This window comes from Corvus cornix, chromosome 20, assembly GCF_000738735.6.
Source record: "Corvus cornix cornix isolate S_Up_H32 chromosome 20, ASM73873v5, whole genome shotgun sequence".
Lineage (NCBI taxonomy): Eukaryota > Metazoa > Chordata > Aves > Passeriformes > Corvidae > Corvus > Corvus cornix.
This window is the reverse complement of record NC_046349.1, coordinates 12867966-12888931: the sequence shown is the minus strand read 5'-3', so window position 1 is coordinate 12888931 and position 20966 is coordinate 12867966. Positions and strand designations below refer to the sequence as shown.

At 44.8% G+C, this 20966-nt stretch overlaps 1 protein-coding gene across 1 annotated transcript in view; it reads right to left on the bottom strand.

Moving 5' to 3' along the window:
• BCAS1 (brain enriched myelin associated protein 1) overlaps window positions 1–19695 on the bottom strand; it is a 32575-nt gene extending 12880 nt beyond the window's left edge. The window contains 9 exon segments of the mRNA XM_039563607.1: window positions 3473–3673; window positions 3939–3974; window positions 6844–6984; window positions 9141–9185; window positions 9691–9843; window positions 14600–15048; window positions 15051–15125; window positions 19449–19530; window positions 19622–19695. Of these exon segments, the coding sequence (XP_039419541.1) occupies window positions 3473–3673; window positions 3939–3974; window positions 6844–6984; window positions 9141–9185; window positions 9691–9843; window positions 14600–15048; window positions 15051–15125; window positions 19449–19530; window positions 19622–19690 (1251 nt within the window). The 5' untranslated portion in view covers window positions 19691–19695.
• Between the last annotated feature and the right edge of the window lie 1271 nt (window positions 19696–20966).

The window sequence follows — 20966 nt, the reverse complement described above, 5'->3', positions numbered from 1 at the left end:
ATAAATATTCCTTATCCCCTGCTGCCTGAGATGGCTGCAGCACATCCCACTTCCCCATGGAATTGTAGATTTAATTTATATTTATGACCTGATTTGAGATAATCAATCTACAATAATTTTACTGTGGATCTCTGCCTATTCACACATCCATATCATCAATTCCCCATCTATTTGCTGGAAGGAAAGGATTCAGTGCAGGAGTGGAAACAGCAGCTCAGTAAAGCAGAGCTCAGCTCCTGGGAGCTCATCACTCCGAGGGGGCAGGTTGGGATCACGTTGCTGCATCCCGAAGGAGTTTTGTCTCTACAGCTCTGGCTCTGCACTGGAATTGGTGGCACAACCAACAAAGGCACCCTGGGAACGAATGCCAACTTCCAAAATCCCTGTCCAGTTAAATGAGGGTTAGTCAGCCATTCAGACACTGAGTTGTTTAAGGCATAGGGGATTTTTTGCACATTTCTTCAGGAAATTCTTCTCCAGGAGAAGGGAATGGCTTCACACTGAAAGAAGGGAAATTTGGGTTGGATATGCAGAGGAAAGCCCTCCCTGTGAGGAAGGAGGGAGGGGAGGGTGGGGAGGCCCTGGCACAGGGTGCCCAGAGCAGCTGGGGCTGCCCCTGGATCCCTGGCAGTGCCCAAGGCCAGGCTGGACATTGGGGCTTGGAGCAGCCTGGGACAGTGGGAGGTGTCCCTGCCCATGGCAGGGGTGGCACTGGATGGGATTCAAGGTCCCTCCAACCCAAACCCTTCTGTGATTCCACATTTTTGCTTCACCCAGCAATTAACCAATTTGCTGTTTGCACATCAGTAAAAATGTTTTCCTGCGATTGCATGGCCAGAGTTGCTTAAAATTCAAGTTCTTTAAGAAAACTCATCTGCTTTTAAAGGCAGTTCCCAGAGCAGTCTAAATAATGCTGCCTTGATCACCTTCCACCCAGCCTGGCCTGCTTTGATCAGATAAATGTGGAGCATCATGTTTCTCTGCCCTGATCAGATATCTACGAGCCCTTGAAAGCAGGTTTCCAACACAAATATTGGAAATTGCCCACTGTAATTCCCTATTAGTATTCCTCCTGAAAAAAGAAGAAAAATGCAGGCACAGCAAATATTTGAGTAACAGTTCTGAAAATTCTTGTGAAGACTGATCAGGAAATGGGGCAAATACAAAGTGGCTCCCAGCTGAGCAGCTGAATAAGGAATTTTTCATTTTCCCTTTCCATATTTATTCATCTGCAGTCAGAGCAGCAGCATTAACTGCCACGTGTTGACAGGCACTTCATTAGCTGCACTTTGAAGTGAAAGCTCATCAGAAGATGGATATTTTAGAGACTGCCTGGAAAGAGAAGCTGGAGCTTCTCCTGGATCTATTGAGTGTTCTGGTTGCTGTTTGTTACTTCAAAAGCAAAACTACTCCTGACTCTGAATTCTCCACCTCTTGGAGCTTGGATTCTCTGTCCTAGGAAAGGACAGTCTGTTAAATGTGCCAGAAAAAGATAAATTCACTGCAGGAAACCCCCACAGAATCTTCAAACCAAGCTGTGTTTGAGGCCAACCTGTTGTCTTTTTGGTTTTTGTACATCTCTCCTCATTTTATTTAGTTTCAAGCTGACTGGGTCACCAGGGTCTTTCACCAAAGGAAATATAATATCATTCTCTTCCAAGAAAACTCACCAAAGCAACATCAGCCTTTTACAGGTAAAGGATTCAATGCTCAAACAGGCAGAGGATCTTTTAAAAAAAAATTTCTTAGGACCAAATTCAGTTCTCTACTGCAGAAATTCCATCCAGAAAAGTTGCAAAAACATTTGGTCTCAGCATGATCCCAGACCCAAGAAGTTCTAACTGAACAGAAAGGAGATCGTTTGACAAAGTTCAGATTTCACAGACTGCTGTAATTCAGTGCATTTGTGTAAATGCTTTAACCAGCCCTTAATATTTTTGGCAGCAACAAAATCTGCTTGGAGTGGTAGAGAATTCCCTACAAAACTTTCTATCCCCTGACACAAAGAGCTGAGGGTGATGTAGGAGAAATTAAACCCAGCATTATCAACCAACATGAGTGAAAGGCAATTTTGGTGCAAGGTTTATACCTGGAGGTGTTTGAGATCCCAGAACTGAAGATTTTTACAGGGCTAAAGGTGCTCAGAGCAGGTATCAAACCCTATTTTAGCTGAAATACGAGATTTGGGGAGCTGGTGTGGACAGAGCCTACATTACACAGTACTGAAAATATCTATAATTAATTTGGGTCGATATTTCAAAATCAGATTTTGAAATTTTACCAAAAGCCTATGAGATGAATATTTTAAACCAACCATCACCACTGATTTCTCCCCCACAGGAGTGATTCTCACTAATTTTCTGCAAGAAAATTTTCCCTTCCTCCACATTTTCTCTTTTTGTTAAAAGACCTCGTTACTCCATTACGAAATTACTGAATTCAGACCAGATTTATTGCTCTGTTTTACACCAAAATGACACACCAGAGCCTGCCAGCAGGCCTCTTCTTTCCCTTATTTCATCCTGATGTTCAGCACACATCCTGCTTCCCAGCTCTGTTTTCCAATAAGCCAGACTACCAGAGGAGGAGGTTTCTGTAGCAATAACAACTACAGAAAAAACCTCCCTCTCCCTCTTCTTCCCAACTTTCCTCTCATTCCAAGCACCTGATTCACTCAGATCCCCTGGAAATTAAGTCCTGAGTGTCAAATGCTTCAAGCCTTGATTATTTTTGAGAATGTTTACTCTGTAAATATCTAAACACCTTCATTTTTTTAACATAAATAAAATATCCAGACTCTATCTCCAGTAGGAAAACACAGCTAAAGAAGGACCAGCAGCCACTCAGGAGCACCTGGGTGTTTGGAAGCAGCAAATTTCTGGGTTTGAGCTTGAGCAGAAGCCCAGAAAAGCAGTTATTCAACATACAGTGACTCAGTAAAGTTTAACACAGCCCTTCTATGAAATGAAATGAATAAACTTCAGCTTATAAACCATAAGGATCTGGAAACAGGAACTGTGTTTTGAGAGTTAGTCCTAAATTAAGTTAAAATCATTATTTAACCTGAGGAATAATGTGTCTTCCCAAGCATCTGAGACCCCAAACTTAAAGCCTGATCTGCTCTGCCACAGAACTTTTCCTGTTGAGTAGGAATAGACCCAGCCAATCCCAGCTCTTCAGACATCTAAAGCAAAGAAACAAAACAGGGTTTTAGAGCTTTATCTCTGTTAGTGATAAATTTTGGTAGAGAATGCTGCGATCTCTGGGGGATATTTAACAGAAGCATTGAATTGAGAGAGAGAACAACATTCCTGATGCCATAAAATCAAAAAAATTTCCACAGATAAAATTTGTCCCCTCACGTTTAGCACGTGGGAGCCACTGCCCATGGTGGGTTTGGCTGCTTTGCTGAGCTGAGCTTGGAATCAGCTCCAATCCCTGCCTGGAGCTGCCCAGCTCCCAGATCCAGTACCTTTTTCCAGAAGAGCTTGCTCAGGGGCAGAGGAGTGGCCGAGCCCTTGTCCTTGGTCCCCTCCCGGGGGGCTTCGCTGGTCACTCCCTGCGGAGGGGCCGCGGCCTCCGGTGCTTTCGGGTTCTGCTTTGTCGGCGGCTCTTGGGAGGGAGGGACATTCCTGTCTGGTTTTACACAGGTAACAGCAGGCTGCTCAGGGCTCTGGGAAAAAGAAGGACATGGATATTGTGAAGAGCAAATCCAGCACGTTCAGGCATCACCTGGTGCAGGTGAGCACCACCTCTCCCCGCTCAGCTGCATCCCTGCCCTTCCAGGTGCAGGGACACTTTGAACAGGGAAACAAAAGACACAGCAAGCTCATCCCCCCCAGAACACAGATAAAGAAATTAAAACACTCAGAGGCTGAACATGCCAGCAAGAATTCCCCTTTTCCTGCCTTACAGATAATTCAAACTCTCCTACTCACTTTGGTGTTGGTTGTCTGTGGGGTTTCTTTCGCAGCCTGGAGGGAAACAAAACACAAAGATGGGTCTGTCTGAGGCAACGGCAGCACTTGCAGTTACACAGGCCAGGAATTGTCTGTGCCACCAATTATTTGATTTCTAGTGAAATCAAGTCCTGGCTCCTGCAGCCATGGAAACTGATCCCTGGAAGAGGGGAGGCTGCTGGAGGGAATGCCAGGTGCCATCCTGTACCTGCACCAGCCTGGTGCTGCATTCTTTGTGCTTGCAGTCCTCAATTGTTCTTTAAAAATATGTCTATTTGTACATGCATTCCCGTATTCCATATACTCCAATTCAGCTCAGGTAAATAATTTCAGAGAATTTTAAAGCTTTAACAGATTTTTCTGTGTGTGCAGCTTCCAGTGCTCTTAGACACACCAAAGCTGGGTGTTTTCCATGGGAATCCCACACCATCATCAGGGATGTGCTCCCGTCACCTTCCAGCAGGAGGCTGTGATTTCTGGGATACAGAACACAGGCAGCACACGAAAACCTGGGAACCAAGGCACGGGACAGCACTGGCTTTGTAACTCAAGGCAGGAGCTGCAGCTCTGCAGGTGCTGGAGGTTGGTTTAACCCATCCTCTCATATTTCTGGGCACGAGGTGGGATTCCCTTCTGTAAAAACATCATTCTCAGCGATGGGGCTCCTGATTCCAGCAAAACACACAAACCCAGGAGGATCCAGTTAAACTCCTCCTTGGCCAGGGATATACTCCAGCACCTCTTACCCCTCACCCAGCAGAGTTCACACCGAAGAAGAATTACCTGAGCTGTACAAAAAACCATCCAGCCACAGCCTGAGCCAGGTTCCAGCAGCCTGCCACAGCTCCTGGCAGAACAGGGGAGGGATTTTGCAGGCGAGTTATTTTGCAGGCGAGTTATTTTGCAGGAGCCAAGAACTTTTTTTTTTGTGTTCAGCTCTGACAAACAACATCCAGAAGAGGAGGTGAGAACAAGTGTGAGAATGCCACGGGCCGGCTTCAGAGTTAGTGCTGGAAGTGAGGGATTAACCCTTCTCTTCTGAGGAAAAATTCCATCAATCCACACAGTCACACAAAATTAGGATGTAATGCAAGGCAAATACATATGGATGGGAAGAGCATCAAAAGCTGCTTTAAAGTTAGTATTTTGTACCACAGGAGCCTGAGAAATGGTGTTTCTGTTAACTCACAGCCAATCTAAACTGGACTGGGGTAGAGAAGCGTATTTTGAACAATTTGCAGAGAAAGGACTGTCAGAGGAGACAGTGAAGTGTTTAAACATAAATATATACGTTAAAATGTTCATTTCAAATAAAGGAATTGGTTATCTATTCGTCCAGTTCACACATCGTGGAAAGCATTGCAAACTTAAACGTATAAACGATATTTTTCATGGTTTTTTACTAGAAGTGGTAACTCCAGGGCCTGCCTGTCACATCCCTGCTCTGAGCTGAATTCCCACTTTTAACCAGCCTCACAAGCAAACTGTTGGCACCATTTAAATCCATCTCCTGGATTCCTAATAGGTCATAAATGATATCTCAGTTCCTGCTTCTGTATTTTGTATGTGGAAAGAAAACTGTGAAAATAAACGTAGAAACAAGAAAAAGCTATTTTAAAGGTGATATTTTATAAGAAAGATTTTGCTGGGGTAAAAATTTACTGCTCTTGCATTCCTTCAAGATAACTGCTGTCATTCCAGACAAAAAGCTCTTTAAATTTTCATTAAACGTTCCAGGAAATTTTCTCACTACAACTTATTGCAAGATTAATTGTTGGAATTGAGTGTTAAAAAATGCCATCCAGGTTTGGCTTTTACCAGGAAGCCCTAACTCATTATGAACAGGTAATTCATATTTTAATTTTATTAGAAAATGAAGCTGAGATCTCAAATTTAAGCTTTTGGCAAGAACTGCACACTTTATTCCATTTGGAATATTATGTAATCTGCATATCAGTAATATGCAGATTACTTTTTTTTTTTCTCAAAATGAGACAGTAGAAAGAACATTTTTGGTTTTAAAATTTATTAAAGCATGGCTTGTGCTCGTGACTGTAAAGCCCCCTACTCACCAGAAATTCCACGTGGGTGTCTGGAGGGAGCATTAAATATTAATTACGTTCCTCCCCCGCTGAAAGGGTCTCTGCTTCTACATTCTCTGGGCTAAAAAGCTGCAGTTCTCTGCATCCCTGCCATGGGTTATCTTCAGAGAGTGCAGAAATCCCCAAATATAGAGCTTGAGACCAAAAGTTTTCAGTGATTTTTGGGTTTTGATATAAAAGCTCACATCCTCTGAAACAGCCATTTGCTTGACTGGGCATTTTAAGCACTTTAAACTATCCATCAAAACCTGATCTTTTTTCCCCTCCAAACTAAACTAAGATTATAACCAATTCCTTTTCTAGCTCTCAGTGAGAAACCCCTACTTCTGCAGGAAATTCCATGTTCCAACCTCCTCTGTGCCGTATCAGATGCCTCCAAATGCCAATTTTAACCAAGGGATGGTGCACATTAATGACATAAAACCTGAAGTGCAGCTCTCTGACAGTTGCAGGCTCTGTTCACCTCTGCAAAATTCATCGTTCATCAGCAGCTCTGATTTGGTTTCGTTTTAGTGGCTGGGGGGTTTAGTCCGTGTTAGTAACCGGGCAGGAATTGTCACAGCAATTGCTCCAGAACCCCGAGCTCACAGAGGGCCCAACGAGAGGAACTCTGCAGGTGAGGATGGTTTCCATCCCCCCCCGGCACAGAAATGCTCCCACAGGGATTGCCAGAGCTCTGCACATCTGGCCAGATGTTGGGAGAGAACTCCTCTCTCTCTGTCTCTGCCAGGAGCCCTCTGTGGTTTCTCAGGGTTCTGCTCCTCCTGGAGCTTCATACCGACCTTGTGCCTAAAGAGTTTGCTAAAGGTGCTGTGCCCCAGCTTGGGGCTCTCTGCCTTCTTTTTCTTGGCTCCTTTGGAGGGGGATTCTGCCGCTGCCTTCGGGGCAGGCTGCCCCCCATGGCCCTTCTCCGCCTTGGAGCCCTTGTGCACAACAGCAGGGGGAGGTGAGGGTTTATTGCAGATATTTGCTTCATCAAAGACATTACTCCCTTGCTCACACACGTGGGATTAAAGGGAAATACTCCCTCTTAGCCCTGGACAAATCATGTTTTATTTTTCCTGGGTGGTTACTCAGCTCTCCTCAGAGTTTCTTTCTCATGAGCAGCAAAATAAAAGCCAAGACGATCCACCTGATTCCAAATTAAACCACAACTTTCCCTCTAAAATCTCCACTAAACTGAAACCTAAATACCACAAACTTCTGTATTTGTAATTCATGAAGAAGCAATTTAGGATTTATAATTTTAAAATAGGCAAATATATAAATCTTTGGAGGAACCTTCAGTCTTTTTATTGCAGCCTAATAGGGACTTTAAAATGTTTCATATAATGCATTGTTTAGAAAAAGGGCAGTATGAATATTCATGCTATACACCGCCTAAAATATTTCAAGTTTGCATTAATGTCCATGAAATTAATTAACTGTTCACGGTCTCAGGGTTTAAAGCAGTAAGATGCCTTTGGTTACCTGGCACAAAGGAGGATGTAAGATTATTCCTTACTACTTGTCACAGCAAAATTGACCCTTTTCCCTGCAAAATTCCCATAATTCCTGAATGCAGAGTGACACGGGACCAGCTGAGGGTCTGCCACAGCAGGGTCAGGTTGGGGATTTGGGGCAGATCTTGTCCAAACACTCTCTTGGTTTGTAGGAGCTGCCCGAGGAGGGCTCATCACCCGGTGTGGACAGGACGAAGGGACAGTCACCAAGGGCGCGCCCGCCTGCGGGAGCACACGTGGGCCAGCAGCTGATTAGAGCCTGATCCTACAAAAAGAGACGGTTCTTCCCCCCCCGAGGGTGCTGGGCCACTGCCCAGGCTCCCCAGGGATTGTTCACTGCTCCAAACCTGCCAGAGCTCCAGGAGCGCTTGGACACCGCTCCCAGGGATGCCCAGGGTGGGATTGTTGGGGGGTCTGTGCAGGGCCAGGGGTTGGATCATCCTTGGGATCCCTTCCAGCTCCAGGATATTCCATGGGTCTATGATTTGAAGGCACAGCAGCCACCCAAGAGCCCCACGGAACTCGGCAAAACTTCACTTAGCAAAGCTTTACCTTTAACACACAAGCTGGTTTTTGGGGAAAAAAAATGACCATTACTTCCTATCAACCAAAAAATCTGCACCTTTTCTACCTGGAAGCTGGTAAATTAACCTCTTAAACATATTTCCCCTTTAATAAAGTGCAAATACCATATCAGGAAGACTGTGAAGATAAAGGAATTCCCAGGTAAAGAGAACTCCCACTTAATCTCCTGGAAGGAGTTTGCACGTCCTGCTAGTCACCTGGATTTGTTTACCCTGCCAGGTGTGACAGCCAAACCCACCCAGAATATTTGTGTCCAAATTACAGCACAGCAGCAGTCACCTGGCACAGGGGCAGGGGACAGAGTCAGGGATGGAAATGGGATTGTTTCCATAAAACCGGCTTGTTTCCATAAAACCAGCTTGTTCACCAGCTGGGAAGAGCTGCAGGTCTCACTGAGCCAGGGCACTTTAATAACTGCATTTTCTGCATAGCTTGGAAGACCTTCACCCTGGTGGATGATTTTCAGAGTTATTCAGAATTATTGAGCGAAAATCCCCCATGTCCTCACCAAGCTTGCTGAAAAGACTAACCATTGAATAGGACAAAAGAATAAAAAATATAGGAGAAAACCCAAAAATGATGTGATTTGGGCTAACATCTGCATGGAAAAAACACTTCCATTTTTAGGGGTTTATTCTTGGTTTCATAATTGTTTTCATGGCACAGGGAAAACTGTGAGCAAACAGTTTTTTTGTGGACTCAAAGTTTTCACTGCAGTGATCTGAAGTTTTAGGTCAGGACAAGTCAGAGCAGTAACCAAAAGTGTCACCCATCATCACCAAGCTTGCAGAAAACACAACGGATTTTGATTGCAACAGATGCTATCAAGAATTGCACTGTTTATTCTCATCTTCCTTTCCACTTTATCCAGGGGAAAAATACTTTAAATTACTTCAAAGGGTGACATCAGTTGGGGAAAAAACCCCAACAAAATGGAGAGGAAATCCCTGTGTGAAAAACATCTAATGAGCAGTGTAAAAAGAATTGCCTACCTTGTCTTCAGAATCACTTTTGGCTTCAGCTTTGCTTGGGGAGACCTTAAAAGAATTTGAGGAAAAACAGTCACTCAACTCAGCCTTTGAAAAGATAAGTTTGAAATCAGCAGCTTTTATTTACACAAAAGGAAAAGACAAATATTGCTTTCCTCAAGTGGGAAAATTTATAACGCAAATATTTCTTGAGAAAAGCGTAAAGTGGCAAAAGTGAAAAATGCCTGGATCGAATATTTACTATTCAAGCTTATAATCAATTAATAAAAATGAACTTTTAGAGGTGGCACAAAATGAATATGAAGCAGAAGATCTTTGAGACAGTTAAAGATCTGTGAGTGTGCAGAAGTGGAAGTTTGCAGAGCAGGGGGCACTCACTTGATCATTTCACTGTTCCACAGCCTCTCACCTCATTCCTCCAGTGCCCAGGACAGAGAACATTTTACATTTATTTACACATTTTTACATTATTTATACAATTTATTCAATCCCACAGGGGATTTTTGGAAGCAATTTAAACATAAAAGAGATGGAAAGGAGAGGCAGAACTTACCAGTGTTTTGAGGAAGCTCATGACTGAGCCCTGTCCTGCAGCTGCCTGGGGACTGTCCTGCTCTACCTGTGCCCTTCCAGGTGCTGCAGCAGCCAGGCCCTGTTCACCTGCAGAGTCCTGCCCAAGGTCCTTTTGGGTGCACTCATCTATCTCCTAAAAAAAAAAAGGGGGCAGAGATTGCTCGGTGCCAGCTTGCCTGACTTCCAGTGGAATGCAAAAGTGACTTTTGTGAGTCGCTCAGAGTCACAACAGCAATTCCAACCATTCCTGTCCAGCCCACGGGTCCAGAACAATCCAGCATTTGTGCCTCTCCTTTCCCTCTTTCCTCAGAGATTCAGCACTTGCTGCTGCTTGGGGGAACATTGTTCTCAGCTACAACAAACACAGGGTGAGTCCCAAACTCCACTCTTCTCTTTTCATGGCTGAACTTGTGAAAAATGGGAGCAAATGCTGAGATTTTGGCCTCTGACAGTTCCGTGTCTGAGGGCACCATACAAAGATTGCTTCTGATTCTCTGTTTTGCCATGCCAGGAATAATTTTTATCTATCAAACACAAACGTGGCACACATTAAAAGAAGGAAAAAGGCAACAACTCAAAGTAGTTCCCCTTAGCCAGATGGAGCTGCCTCTTCTCTTCATGGAATTGCAGTTCCCAGAGCTCAAAGGGAGTTTTCCAGTGATCAGGCACTCACAAGTATGTAATTTTAAGGTACTTGTTTTCAGTTTAGACACCTGTACAAAGGTCTGGTTCTAAAAAACCAATTTATTGAACCAATTTTGGAGACTTTGGCACCTCTCACACTGGACTTACCTGCCACTCTGGCCACCTTGGCCTTGAGCCTGCACAGGAAAACTCAACACAAGTGAGAGTGACATCAAAGAGTGTCTAAGTGACATCAAAGGGCTTTTTCCAAACCAGTCCATTATAGTTCAGTGCTTTTTTTAGTGGGAAAAATTAGAATAAAAGTGTTCTAAAGAACCTTTCCCTGTGCTGGGTGCTTAAAATACCACAACAATTGTATAATATGGATTTCTTCATGTCACCAGTGGAAGGAATTGACTTTAAATGCTTTAAAGCTTCAGAGGGATCAGCTGGGTGTGGAGTGGGCAGTGTTAACAGAACACAGGCAGTGAAAGTATACATTGAAATGCCAGAAGGGACTTCTGTGTAGTTCCCCACCCACCACGTTTTCCAAGCTGGCCCAGGAAGCAGCACAGCACTGCTGGAATGCTCAGCAGGCCATTGAGAAGGGTCTAACACCGCTCTGTGCAGCTGCCAGTCCCAGAGTGGCCCCAGGAACAATCTGTCCCATGCAGGACACGCGTGGCCATGCCAGCCCAGGGGTGGCACCCGCAGAGCTCTGGTCCCATGGAAAGTGCTGGCTCTGCTCCAGGTGTGAGAGGGACAAGTGAGGCATGGCAAGGCGGGGGCAGAAGTGCTGCTGAACAAAAGCAGCTCACAGCCCAAGTGCTTGGTGCCATCAAGCTCTTTAGTGCTGGATGCCATCAAGAAAAATAAACAGATTTAATCATTTTTTTCTAATTATAGACAAACCCAAGCCCTGGCTTTGGGATGCATTTCAGCAGGCAGGATCTTTGCTGCACACAGCTGTTTGCAGCACCTCTGGCACCACTGGCTGATCCAGGGCATCTCCCTGACAAAGCCACACTGAAGAGAAAGCCACTGCAGATCCTGAGAATTGGGGCCATCCCAAAATCCCGAACTCCCACCTCACAGCTCACATGTGCCCCATAATGACCCTGCACTGCTCGAGGATCCCTCTCTATGACTCCCAAGCCAAGGCTGCGCTTGGCTGCAGAGATACACTCAAATCTGGGCTGGGATGGGGGCTGTGATCCATCCTGTGCTCCCATGGGAATATTCCTGCAGGAGGAGCACAGGCTCGGGCCATCAACCCAGAAATCAGGCACAGATAATGCACAGCGCTACAGGATCACGTTTCCAGAGCCACAAAATCACCACAAAAGCCTCTGTGGCAGTTCCCTGCTCAAAGCCCCGGGGGCAAATAATGAAAGAAACCCTAGGAATAACAAAAGGGCAGTATTAGAAGTTAATAGATGCTATGTAAATGTTTAATTCACGTCTTTGAGAAGCTAAATTTGGGGGTAATAAACACCTTAAATATACTGTCGTTTCAGTTCAGTCATCAGGAAAAAAAACCACCCCAAACATATCAAAAGAATGTATTCCTGCCAGCACTTTTGTTTGCATGAATCATGGCTCAGTGAAACATTTCAGGCATATAATTTATCTTTTCTTTGGCTTACATAGTAAATGCTTCATGAATTCATGAATTCTGCCCTTGTTTTAATTATGCTGTGCTCTGAATGTAGTTTTGTAGACCACAAAAATAAAGAGTGGCTCAGCAAACACAGAATGTTTGTGCAGCTCTTAAGCTACAACTGTGGAGCCTCTCTCTTACTCACCAGCAACGCTGTTTGTTTTGTCTTGGCACTCAGTGCAGGGAAACTTTGCTTTGCTTTTAGCATTTACAGATACTACAAGTCATAATCCACAAGGGAAAAAAAGAGAGAGAGAGAGAAAAAGGAGCTGTTGGCAGCAGTATCTTGATTTTTAGTATGATTATTTGGTACCAGTTTGTAGTTACTACAGTAACAGTAATTAAATTAGGCTTGGTCATTCTCCCATCCTACAGGAGAATTGGAACTTCAGAGGGAACAGAAGGCAACTGTGCTGCAAGGCAGAGCCACAGCCTTTGTTTTAGGGATTGAGCTAAATTTGGCAGCGCGCTGGAGTGTTTAGCTGATATATTTTCCACAGAAAAGGTGCTTAACTCCTCTCTGCCTTCACCACATATTCCTTTTCATATCTGAAGAATCAAACACAAAATTATAGCCCAGAAATTCAAGCATAAGGTTAAAATTCCTCTCCCCTGTGATACAATTCTGCCATTTATTTACACAGAGGGACTCAAACCCCGATTTTGTGAGTCCTCAAAGATTTCCATGGGGCAGCTTTAAGCACACACCTCAGATGAAGAGGCATTTTTGAGAAGCAGACCTGCTCTCAGGCAGGTTCCCAGTGCCAAAAGCTGCTGGGATCCTGCAGACACTCCCAGTCAGACCAAACACCACCCACAGCTCAGCAGTGCCTGGCATTTCCAGGTTATTCCCATCGGGGACCTCCAGGGTGTGCATGGGTACAAGGGGACTGGAGCAGAACTCCAAATCAGTAGGAATTAATAAGAAATCCAGGTGTTATGGATATAACAAAGCGTGATCTGGATGAGCAGTGCTTCCAGGAGCTGTTTGAACTGCAAGAATGATTTAGGTTCTCTTCTGTCCCTGATCCTGCTCCTACAGCACTGCCTCATCTGATCTTTCAACAGGACTGTTTGCTCCCAGCAGTGTTTAACTCTGAATTTTAGTTTAAACGGCTCCAAATTGTTCTTTCCTTCCACTTTCACACCATTCCTTCAGCAGCACCAACTGTGACCTCCCCCACTCTGTAAAGTGAAAGCAGTGCAGCGACAGCAAAATAGGAAATGAGAATGTGGCGTTTGGTGGGAAAAGAGACGATTCCTGCCAGCCACGGGGAAGACTGGTGTGTGACAGTCAAAAATATCTGCAGGAATTCGGGGTGTTGAAATTCTAAATTCTCTCATTCTAAGAGGCTGCACACAGAAGTGCCAGCCTGGCCTGAACTGAGGATTCATTCCAAATGATCCACCCTGTCCTGCCTAGGTGCTGGACGCCTTCATGGATTCTTTAACGTGCATCCAGAGGTGTCTGAAACACCAGCGATGGGAGCACTCCTGAAGGGCAGGGGTGGAAAATGCGGCCGATTTTTCTTAAAAATGAACCCTCAGAAAAATATTACACAATGTGTAACTTTTTACAAGAAATGTGATCTTCAAATTTGAGAGGGTCTAAGATAGAGAAGACAAAGTAGATTAAAAATAAAAGACTTTTGGGACAACTTGCAATGCTGGCAGTGTAAGCAGTGAGTATCTCACAAGTTAAGTTCAACACTACCCAAAGCATCAGTGATCACAATCTTATTTGTAAGCCAACCTGCCCAAAACAAGCACTTGTTATTAAAATGGTATTTACACATCGGTTTTCCCTCCTGCTCCTGACATCGGACAGGGTTTGAACTCGATCACCAATTCCTGTATTCCACCTCTCAGCAGAACTAAGAGTTACAGCATTATTCCCATCCAGGGGATAGGCTTTTTCAGTAGTTAATTACCTAAAAATTAATCCTATAGTGCCTTTGCTGACGTCAGACTTGGCAGGAAGGGCAAAACCTAAACTCGCATTAACTTGACCAGAATGCTCTTCAGGCAAGATCCATAGTTTCTTATATCACATTCTCATCCTGCAAAATCTATTCTAATGGACATTTCCTTGACTAAAAAAATCACAACAGGCAGGAGTACAAAAATTACTGCTGCATAATATTCCTTATTTTGATGAATAGGGTGTCCAGCTGCTATTGCTCAGGAAGTGGGACTATTTTAAGAATGGCATAAAACACACCAAAGAACTTTTAAAAAACCATCCCATGTCCAGCTCCAAGGTCTTAAAGCACAAGAAACAATTTTAGTTTCAGGTGCTTTTGCTTTTATTTGCATCTGGCAGCTGTTCCTCCTGGCAATTGGAGCTGTCTTGCCCAAACCTTTCAGGGAAGTATAAATTAAATTAAACTGGAGGTCAGTGCCAGGATTGTGTTTTGAGACAGAGCTTCACCCCACGGCCACAGGTTCCTCTCCCACACCTCTGTCCAGCCACCCCAACTGTGGTCATTTTAAGGGTAACATTAATCCATTCCCACCCCCACATGGAGTTATCCCACTCTGTTACATTCCCACGAGGTTTCACTAGTGAAAATGGAATCAGTGGATATTCTGGGGAAGCACTTGCCTTGCCCAGCGGGACCCCGTTGGGTGTGCCGGCCGTGATGCTCCCGTTGGGAACGTCCGACCCCTGCCTTCCCTCCTGAGGGTCACCTTGTGTCCTCTCCTTGCCCTTCTCCAGCCTGAAGATCCTGTCGAAGAGGGTCACATGTTTGGGCTTTGGGGCGGCCACATCCTGTCCCTCAGGTGTCCCCGTGAGCTCGATGTCCTGGAGCGGGGCCTGGCCCAGGTTTTTATGGGTTCCCTCCTGGGGCGCAGCTGCCCCGGGCCCCTGTGTGCCCTCACTTGGGGCTTTGTTCAGCCCGGTGGCATCAAGGCTCTCTGCTCCGGGGGCTGGAGCCGCCGCTGGCTCCTCAGAACGCCCTGGTACAGCCCAGGGAAAGGCGAGCACAGAGCGGGGCCTGGCAGCTGGCAGAGCCCTCCTGGCAGCGCTCCCGCGGCTCTGCCCGCCCGCCCGGGCAGCGGGCTCTGCTCCGTTGTCTCCGCCGAAGAAATGGCCGCATTATCCCGTCCAGCACCCGCCTTGGCATCCGCTGGAACAGAGGGATAAACGGGAATTATCCCACAGGAACGGGGCACCGTTAATCACGGCTGTGATGAGCCGGTTCTGAGCCGCGCAGGGGCGCACAGAGGGACCCCGGTGCTGCTGCTCATCCCCCAGAGCTGCTCTTTGCTTCCCTGCCACCCCTCACTGAATCAGTGCAAATTTTACCCTCTGCAAACCCCCTCGCAGCTGCCAAAGTCAGATACCAGCCCCGTTTGTCACTACTTAGCCCAGTGGACAGCAAATTAAAGTGAGTGATAGGCAAAAAAAACCCCAGTAAAACTCGAGACAGTTACATATCAATATATTACCCACTCTTCTGTCAAAGCTAAAGAAACAAAAAGACTGGAAACCAGCAGGATTGATCCCATTTCCTGGCTCGCCGAACTCCCAGCAGGGCTGTGCAGTCAGAACTGATTTCGCTCATTTTTCCTTGCCTTGCTGCCTGCTCTCCACAGTGCAGCTCCTACCTGTATTTCTCCTTTGCCTGCAGGTTATTTTAAGCCTGATCTGAATACTTATAAATCATATCCAAGCTGGGTTTCTTGTCCTTACATTTCTGACTGTCTTGACCTCCAAACAGCGTTCAGAATCACATTTCCCCCCCCCCCCCCAAAATTCACACAAATCATTCCGTGTGTACACACGTGACCATCACACCTTTAGGTGAGAAAAATCTTTCATTTGAATAGTGTATTTTATGATTTTATAAGACAATGGTGCTTTGATACCATAGCTGAGGTGAAAATCCCCAGTATGGGATTCACAGACAGGAAAAGGCAGCTCCTGTTTACAGAAGACAAAAGAAACAAGAGACAAAAGAAAAATAATCTTGCTTGGATCTGTTCTGTGGCTGCACAGATGATGTGGTGTGAAACCCCAAAAAAAAAAGGGTCTTGTTGAGAGGTAAACCTTACAGCTCCCCCTGAGCTTCAGCTTCTCTTTCCTACTTGGGCTGGAATATGGATCTCATTTCCCTGTCAATCATTGCCACATTTCAAGGATGAATTTAGATCTATTTAATTATAACTGTGAAAAACTGACAGGCTCAAAACGACTTGCTGAATTAGAACGGCAAAATTGTCAGTTTCAATGCAAAATTGAAATTATTTCAAATTATAATTGTAATAGTCTAGTCAATATTATGCCTTTCACATTTTCTTTTAAGAGAAAGAAAACCCAAGATACCAGAAAACCCTGACTGAAACACATCTTGCACACAACACATACCTTCAGTGCTCAGATTCATTGGTTAAATTCTTTGAGATTAGGAAAACAGAACCATTTTAGATCCCAGTTTTCAGGGCTATTCCTTGGCTTTTCACAGCAAAATTGCCCCAGCTTCTGGGCAGAGTGGCCAGAGCTCCTCAGCACAACCTGTTCTGGGCAGGCAGAGATTTCCAGTTTCTTTCCCTGGATTCTCTCTACTGCTGTTCCTGTAAGGAAACAATTCCCCTGACAAAAATCCTTGGCCAGCAATATCCTCCTGTGATATTTCACAAGCGCCTATTTCAATTTCAATGCCCTGACAGGAAAAGCAAAAGTACAAATTACCAGCTATTCCAGCACTTATTTAGGTACTCAGCTGGGGCCACTAGGTTGTAGTTTCCTGAGCCTCCTGTAGTAATGTTTGAAAAAGAACTTCTAATTATAGTTGGAAACTCAGGAAGGAAGCAAAAATCAAAAACCCTTCCTCAGCTAAAGAAAGGAGAAACAATATCTATTGGAAAAGAATTGTGATAGATGCTGAACTTCTGCTTTATGTAACAGATAACAGATGAACCACAGGAAAACTGTCTTCAGCATAAAAATAGGGATATAAGCTCATCATTAAGAAAACCAGCTAAACAAGTAGCAGCTCATGAACCTATGGAGCTCCTTTTATCTCTAATTATCATGGAAGGAATGGAAGCCCTGGCAAATGTCACTGCCATGGGCTCTGCTGTGTGTGTGCTGTGTCAGGACAGCTCCAGCTGCTCCAAGGAAAGGCTGCTCTGACAGAGGCAGAGCAGATCCCACCACCCGTGGGACACGGCTGGGCTGGGCTGCACTGAACAGGCACAGCAAACTGAGGGAGAAAAGCCTTGAAATCCCAGTATTTGGGTGAAAAGTGCGTGATATCTTTGTTTTTAAAGACACAGAAGTGCCGTGGTTTTCCTGATTTATTCCTCAGTCCAGAGGCAGAATCACACAGATAAGCAGAACCTCCCAAATTCTAGGCCAGGTCTGCGAGCAGATCAAAGCTGCTCTTTGTGACTGAGATTCAAAGCTGCTCTGAAATGAAAATCAATACACAATTTACAGACTGCAGCTCAGGCTGCTCCTGCTCGGGCATTTGCCTTTCAACTCTTTAACAAAAGACAGTCACACTGCAGAAGATTTGTCTCTCTTTCCCCTTCCCTTCATCAGGGTGTGTTAAAAAGGAAAGTTTGAGGCTACACAAAGTCCCTCTTCTGTAGGAACACATTCAAGGAGATTTTTTTTTTTCTGGAATTTGGCAGATTAGACCAATATTTTTTCCTTGACTTAAGAAAAACTGTATGGAGAAGAGTAATGGTTAATGCAATATCACAGAATCGTGGAAAGGTTTGGGTTGGAAGGGACTTTAAAGCTCATCTCATTCCTCTGTTTTGAGTACAAGCCAGCCACAAACAAATGTTTTGCTTAGCCATGGAATTAGAGTCACACAGCACTTTTTTTTCTCCCCTGGTGTTCAGATAATTGTGGAGAAAATAGATTTTAATGGCCATGGAGAAACCATTAAGGGCTACAAGGCAACATTTGGCACCAAGAATTGCAGCAGAGCAGGCGAGTACAGGGTACAACAGCCCTGAATGAATTCCTGCAGCAAATACTAATCCCAAATAAAACATTCTCCCTGTCTTTTAAAAAGATAAGGAACTCACTGATATCCTTTTGCCATCTCCACTATTCAGTGCAAATAAAGTTTATGCTCCAAGAATCATCTTGTTTCCCTAATTTAGCTTGCATTGTTATTTACCTACAGATGTCCTGAAATGAATGGAAATGGGGGAGAGGAGCCAGCAGCAAGAATAGCAATGATCATTCTCTAAGAACACAAAACACACCTGAAATACTTGACATTTCAGGTCTTAGGGGCACACAGAGCTGCTGCAATCAGGATTTCTGTTGGGTTCTGGCTGCTAGCAGCATTTGCTGAATGGGATTTATCCTCTGGGACAAAGGAGCTGCATCTTCACTCAACTTTTCTCCATTTGTAATCTTTTTAACTCCTTTGTTGTTCTTTTTAGGAGCAGGTCATTGTTTCAATCTGCATGTAATTACCACCCAAACCCTGCATGGAATTGTTCCTGTTTTGTCCTGCATTTCTGCTCCTTGTAGTGCAAGTTAGAGACAGAAAACTTCCAGTTCTGGCCTTCTCCTCCATCACCTGTTGCTCCCCCACGTACTTTTGTTACTGAAAGTACAAAAAGGTTCCCTTTTTTCAGCTCTGGCTCCCCCAAAAATCCTCACTTTAGACCCCAAAAATGCTATTTGTTGCAGTATTTCATTTTAGAAACACTACCATGTTTTCCATAGTAATGACTTCTATCACTTTTATTCCACCAAGACCTTGATTACATTGCACAAACATGGAGATTTCAATTGTACCTCAATGATTTTAACTGCTTTTCAAAGAGGAATAAAGTTAAAATACAAGAAACACCTACATAGAACCATCTAATTTTTCAACTTGCCACTTAAACTGATTTAGCAATTACATTAATTAGGTAATCCATTTAAGGAAACAGTCCCATATGCTTCATTTTACCTACGAGGAGTAAAATGTACGTGTATTTGCTAGGTCTTCAGGCAGAGCACATCATCTGGCTTTTATTTACTCCTCAGAACTCTGCTGGTTTACACCAGGAAAAACACACAGAGAGAGGCTTTGCTGGCAGGCAACTGCTGAAAATGACTTATAGTGCGATGGCACTGGGAAATTTGGGCCATGGAACAGGGATTGAGCTGTTATCGAAACCATCTGCATATCCACATACCAGCCTTTGGTAATTTTTACCTAAATTTAGATATTTCAAGTGCCTGTGACAGACTGAGAGGGTTCTCTTAACAATGAATAACAAAGTATTTTTTTCAGCGTTGAATTTCTCAGCAGGAATTCCTTATTTTTCTCTTTGTTGCATTTAAACTTTCCAGCTTCTGTAGAACCACACTTACAAGGAGGAGCTGGAACCTGGGCTCATCCCCTAATTCCAAGCCATGCATTGATATTTACTGTACAGTACAAAGCTCCCTCAGGGCACACCCAACCCCCTGTCCCAGCCCATACCTTCACCATTCACTGCCGGGGGAGGGCTCGGAGCAAACACCACAGAGCCATTTTTAGTGCTGTCAGGAGACTCGGAGAGAGGCTGAAATAACAGAGAACAGAGTTTTTAGGACATCAGGGGGTTGAATATTGTACTGGCAGCAGCCAGGGGAGGTGAGAGCGGGGTTGCTCACCTGGTAACTCTTCACTGTGCAGGTGTTGTCATCCTCAGCTTCCTCCGGCACACTCAAGGTATTCCCCATCACTCCTGTGAGGTGGAGGAGACAAAGACCCCAAATAACCCTTTCTCTGTCATTGACATGAATTCACTGCCCAGTTCTAGTTGAGAGACAGCCAATGGGACAGGCTGTTAAAATCCCAAAGAAGCCCCACCTGCCTTCCCAAGGCACCTGCCCCATCCTCAGCCTGCCCCAACCAGTCTGCCCCAACCCCCCTGTGCTCAGGGCTCACAGCTGCTCCCCAAAAACGCCACAAACCAACAAACTTTTCTTGTTTGTGGAGGCAAACTGGCTGCAGTCACACCTGCAGCATTCCTTGGGGCTCAGGAGAGAGCAGCATGGAGTCAGCAGCAGAATGAGGCTAAAACCTGTGCATCAATTACAGCAGCTTGTGTATTTTGGTTTGGCTTTTATTTAATAAAAAGGCAGAGAGAAAGAAAAGGGGCAGCATGGAAAGGAACCACACATGGAAACTCTGAACTGTAGCTTGTGTACAAGTTCACATAAATCTTCTGGGGGTTTTGTTTCGTTTTTCTTTTCCCCTTAGTTAAAAATACCTTTATGTATGCTTTGAGCTTGCTCTGTAAATTCTTTGGGGCCAAACACCCCCTGAAAATGGTGGCAGGGCAAAGCAGACCCAAGTGAAGAGGGGAGTTCCTATAGACAGGATATAAATGTGTCTTTGCTGTTAAAGCTACACAAATAAACAGTGAGGAAAAAGTCTCCTGAGCCATGCCTGGAGAGAGGCAGGGGTCCAAAGAGAGGAGGGCTGGAGCTGTGCTCATCCTTTGGGATGTCCTGCACAGCCACCACGGCTCCCAAATTTATTATTGCTCTGCTTTCTGCCTGTGTGAATCAGTGAAGCTGCAAAGAATGGAGGAGAACACCTCCTTTAAATAAATTATATTAAATTTAATTAAACCGCTGTCGCTCTCAGAAAAAAGGAAAACTTTAGTTTTAGTAAATCACATTCCCTAGGAATGGAATGGGAGAGCGGGGCCAGCTCTCAGCCACAACCCATGGCTCTGCTCTGTTTGCTGAGGGATTTCACAGGGATTTTATCTCCCCAGCTGATATTCCCAGCATAAATCAGAAGTTCTGATTTGGGGTGGAAAACAGCCAGTGCCTCCCCGTGGATGGACAAAGGCCTCTTGTCCTTGCTCTGGGATTCTGTTTCCTGGCAACTTCCAGGGTTAACCTATGGCAGGAGAAAAAACAAGATTCAAGCCCTGCTGCTCGGTCTCGATGGTAAATTTAGTGTGTGCTTGGATCTGGAGGATTTGCTTTTGTTCTGCACTCC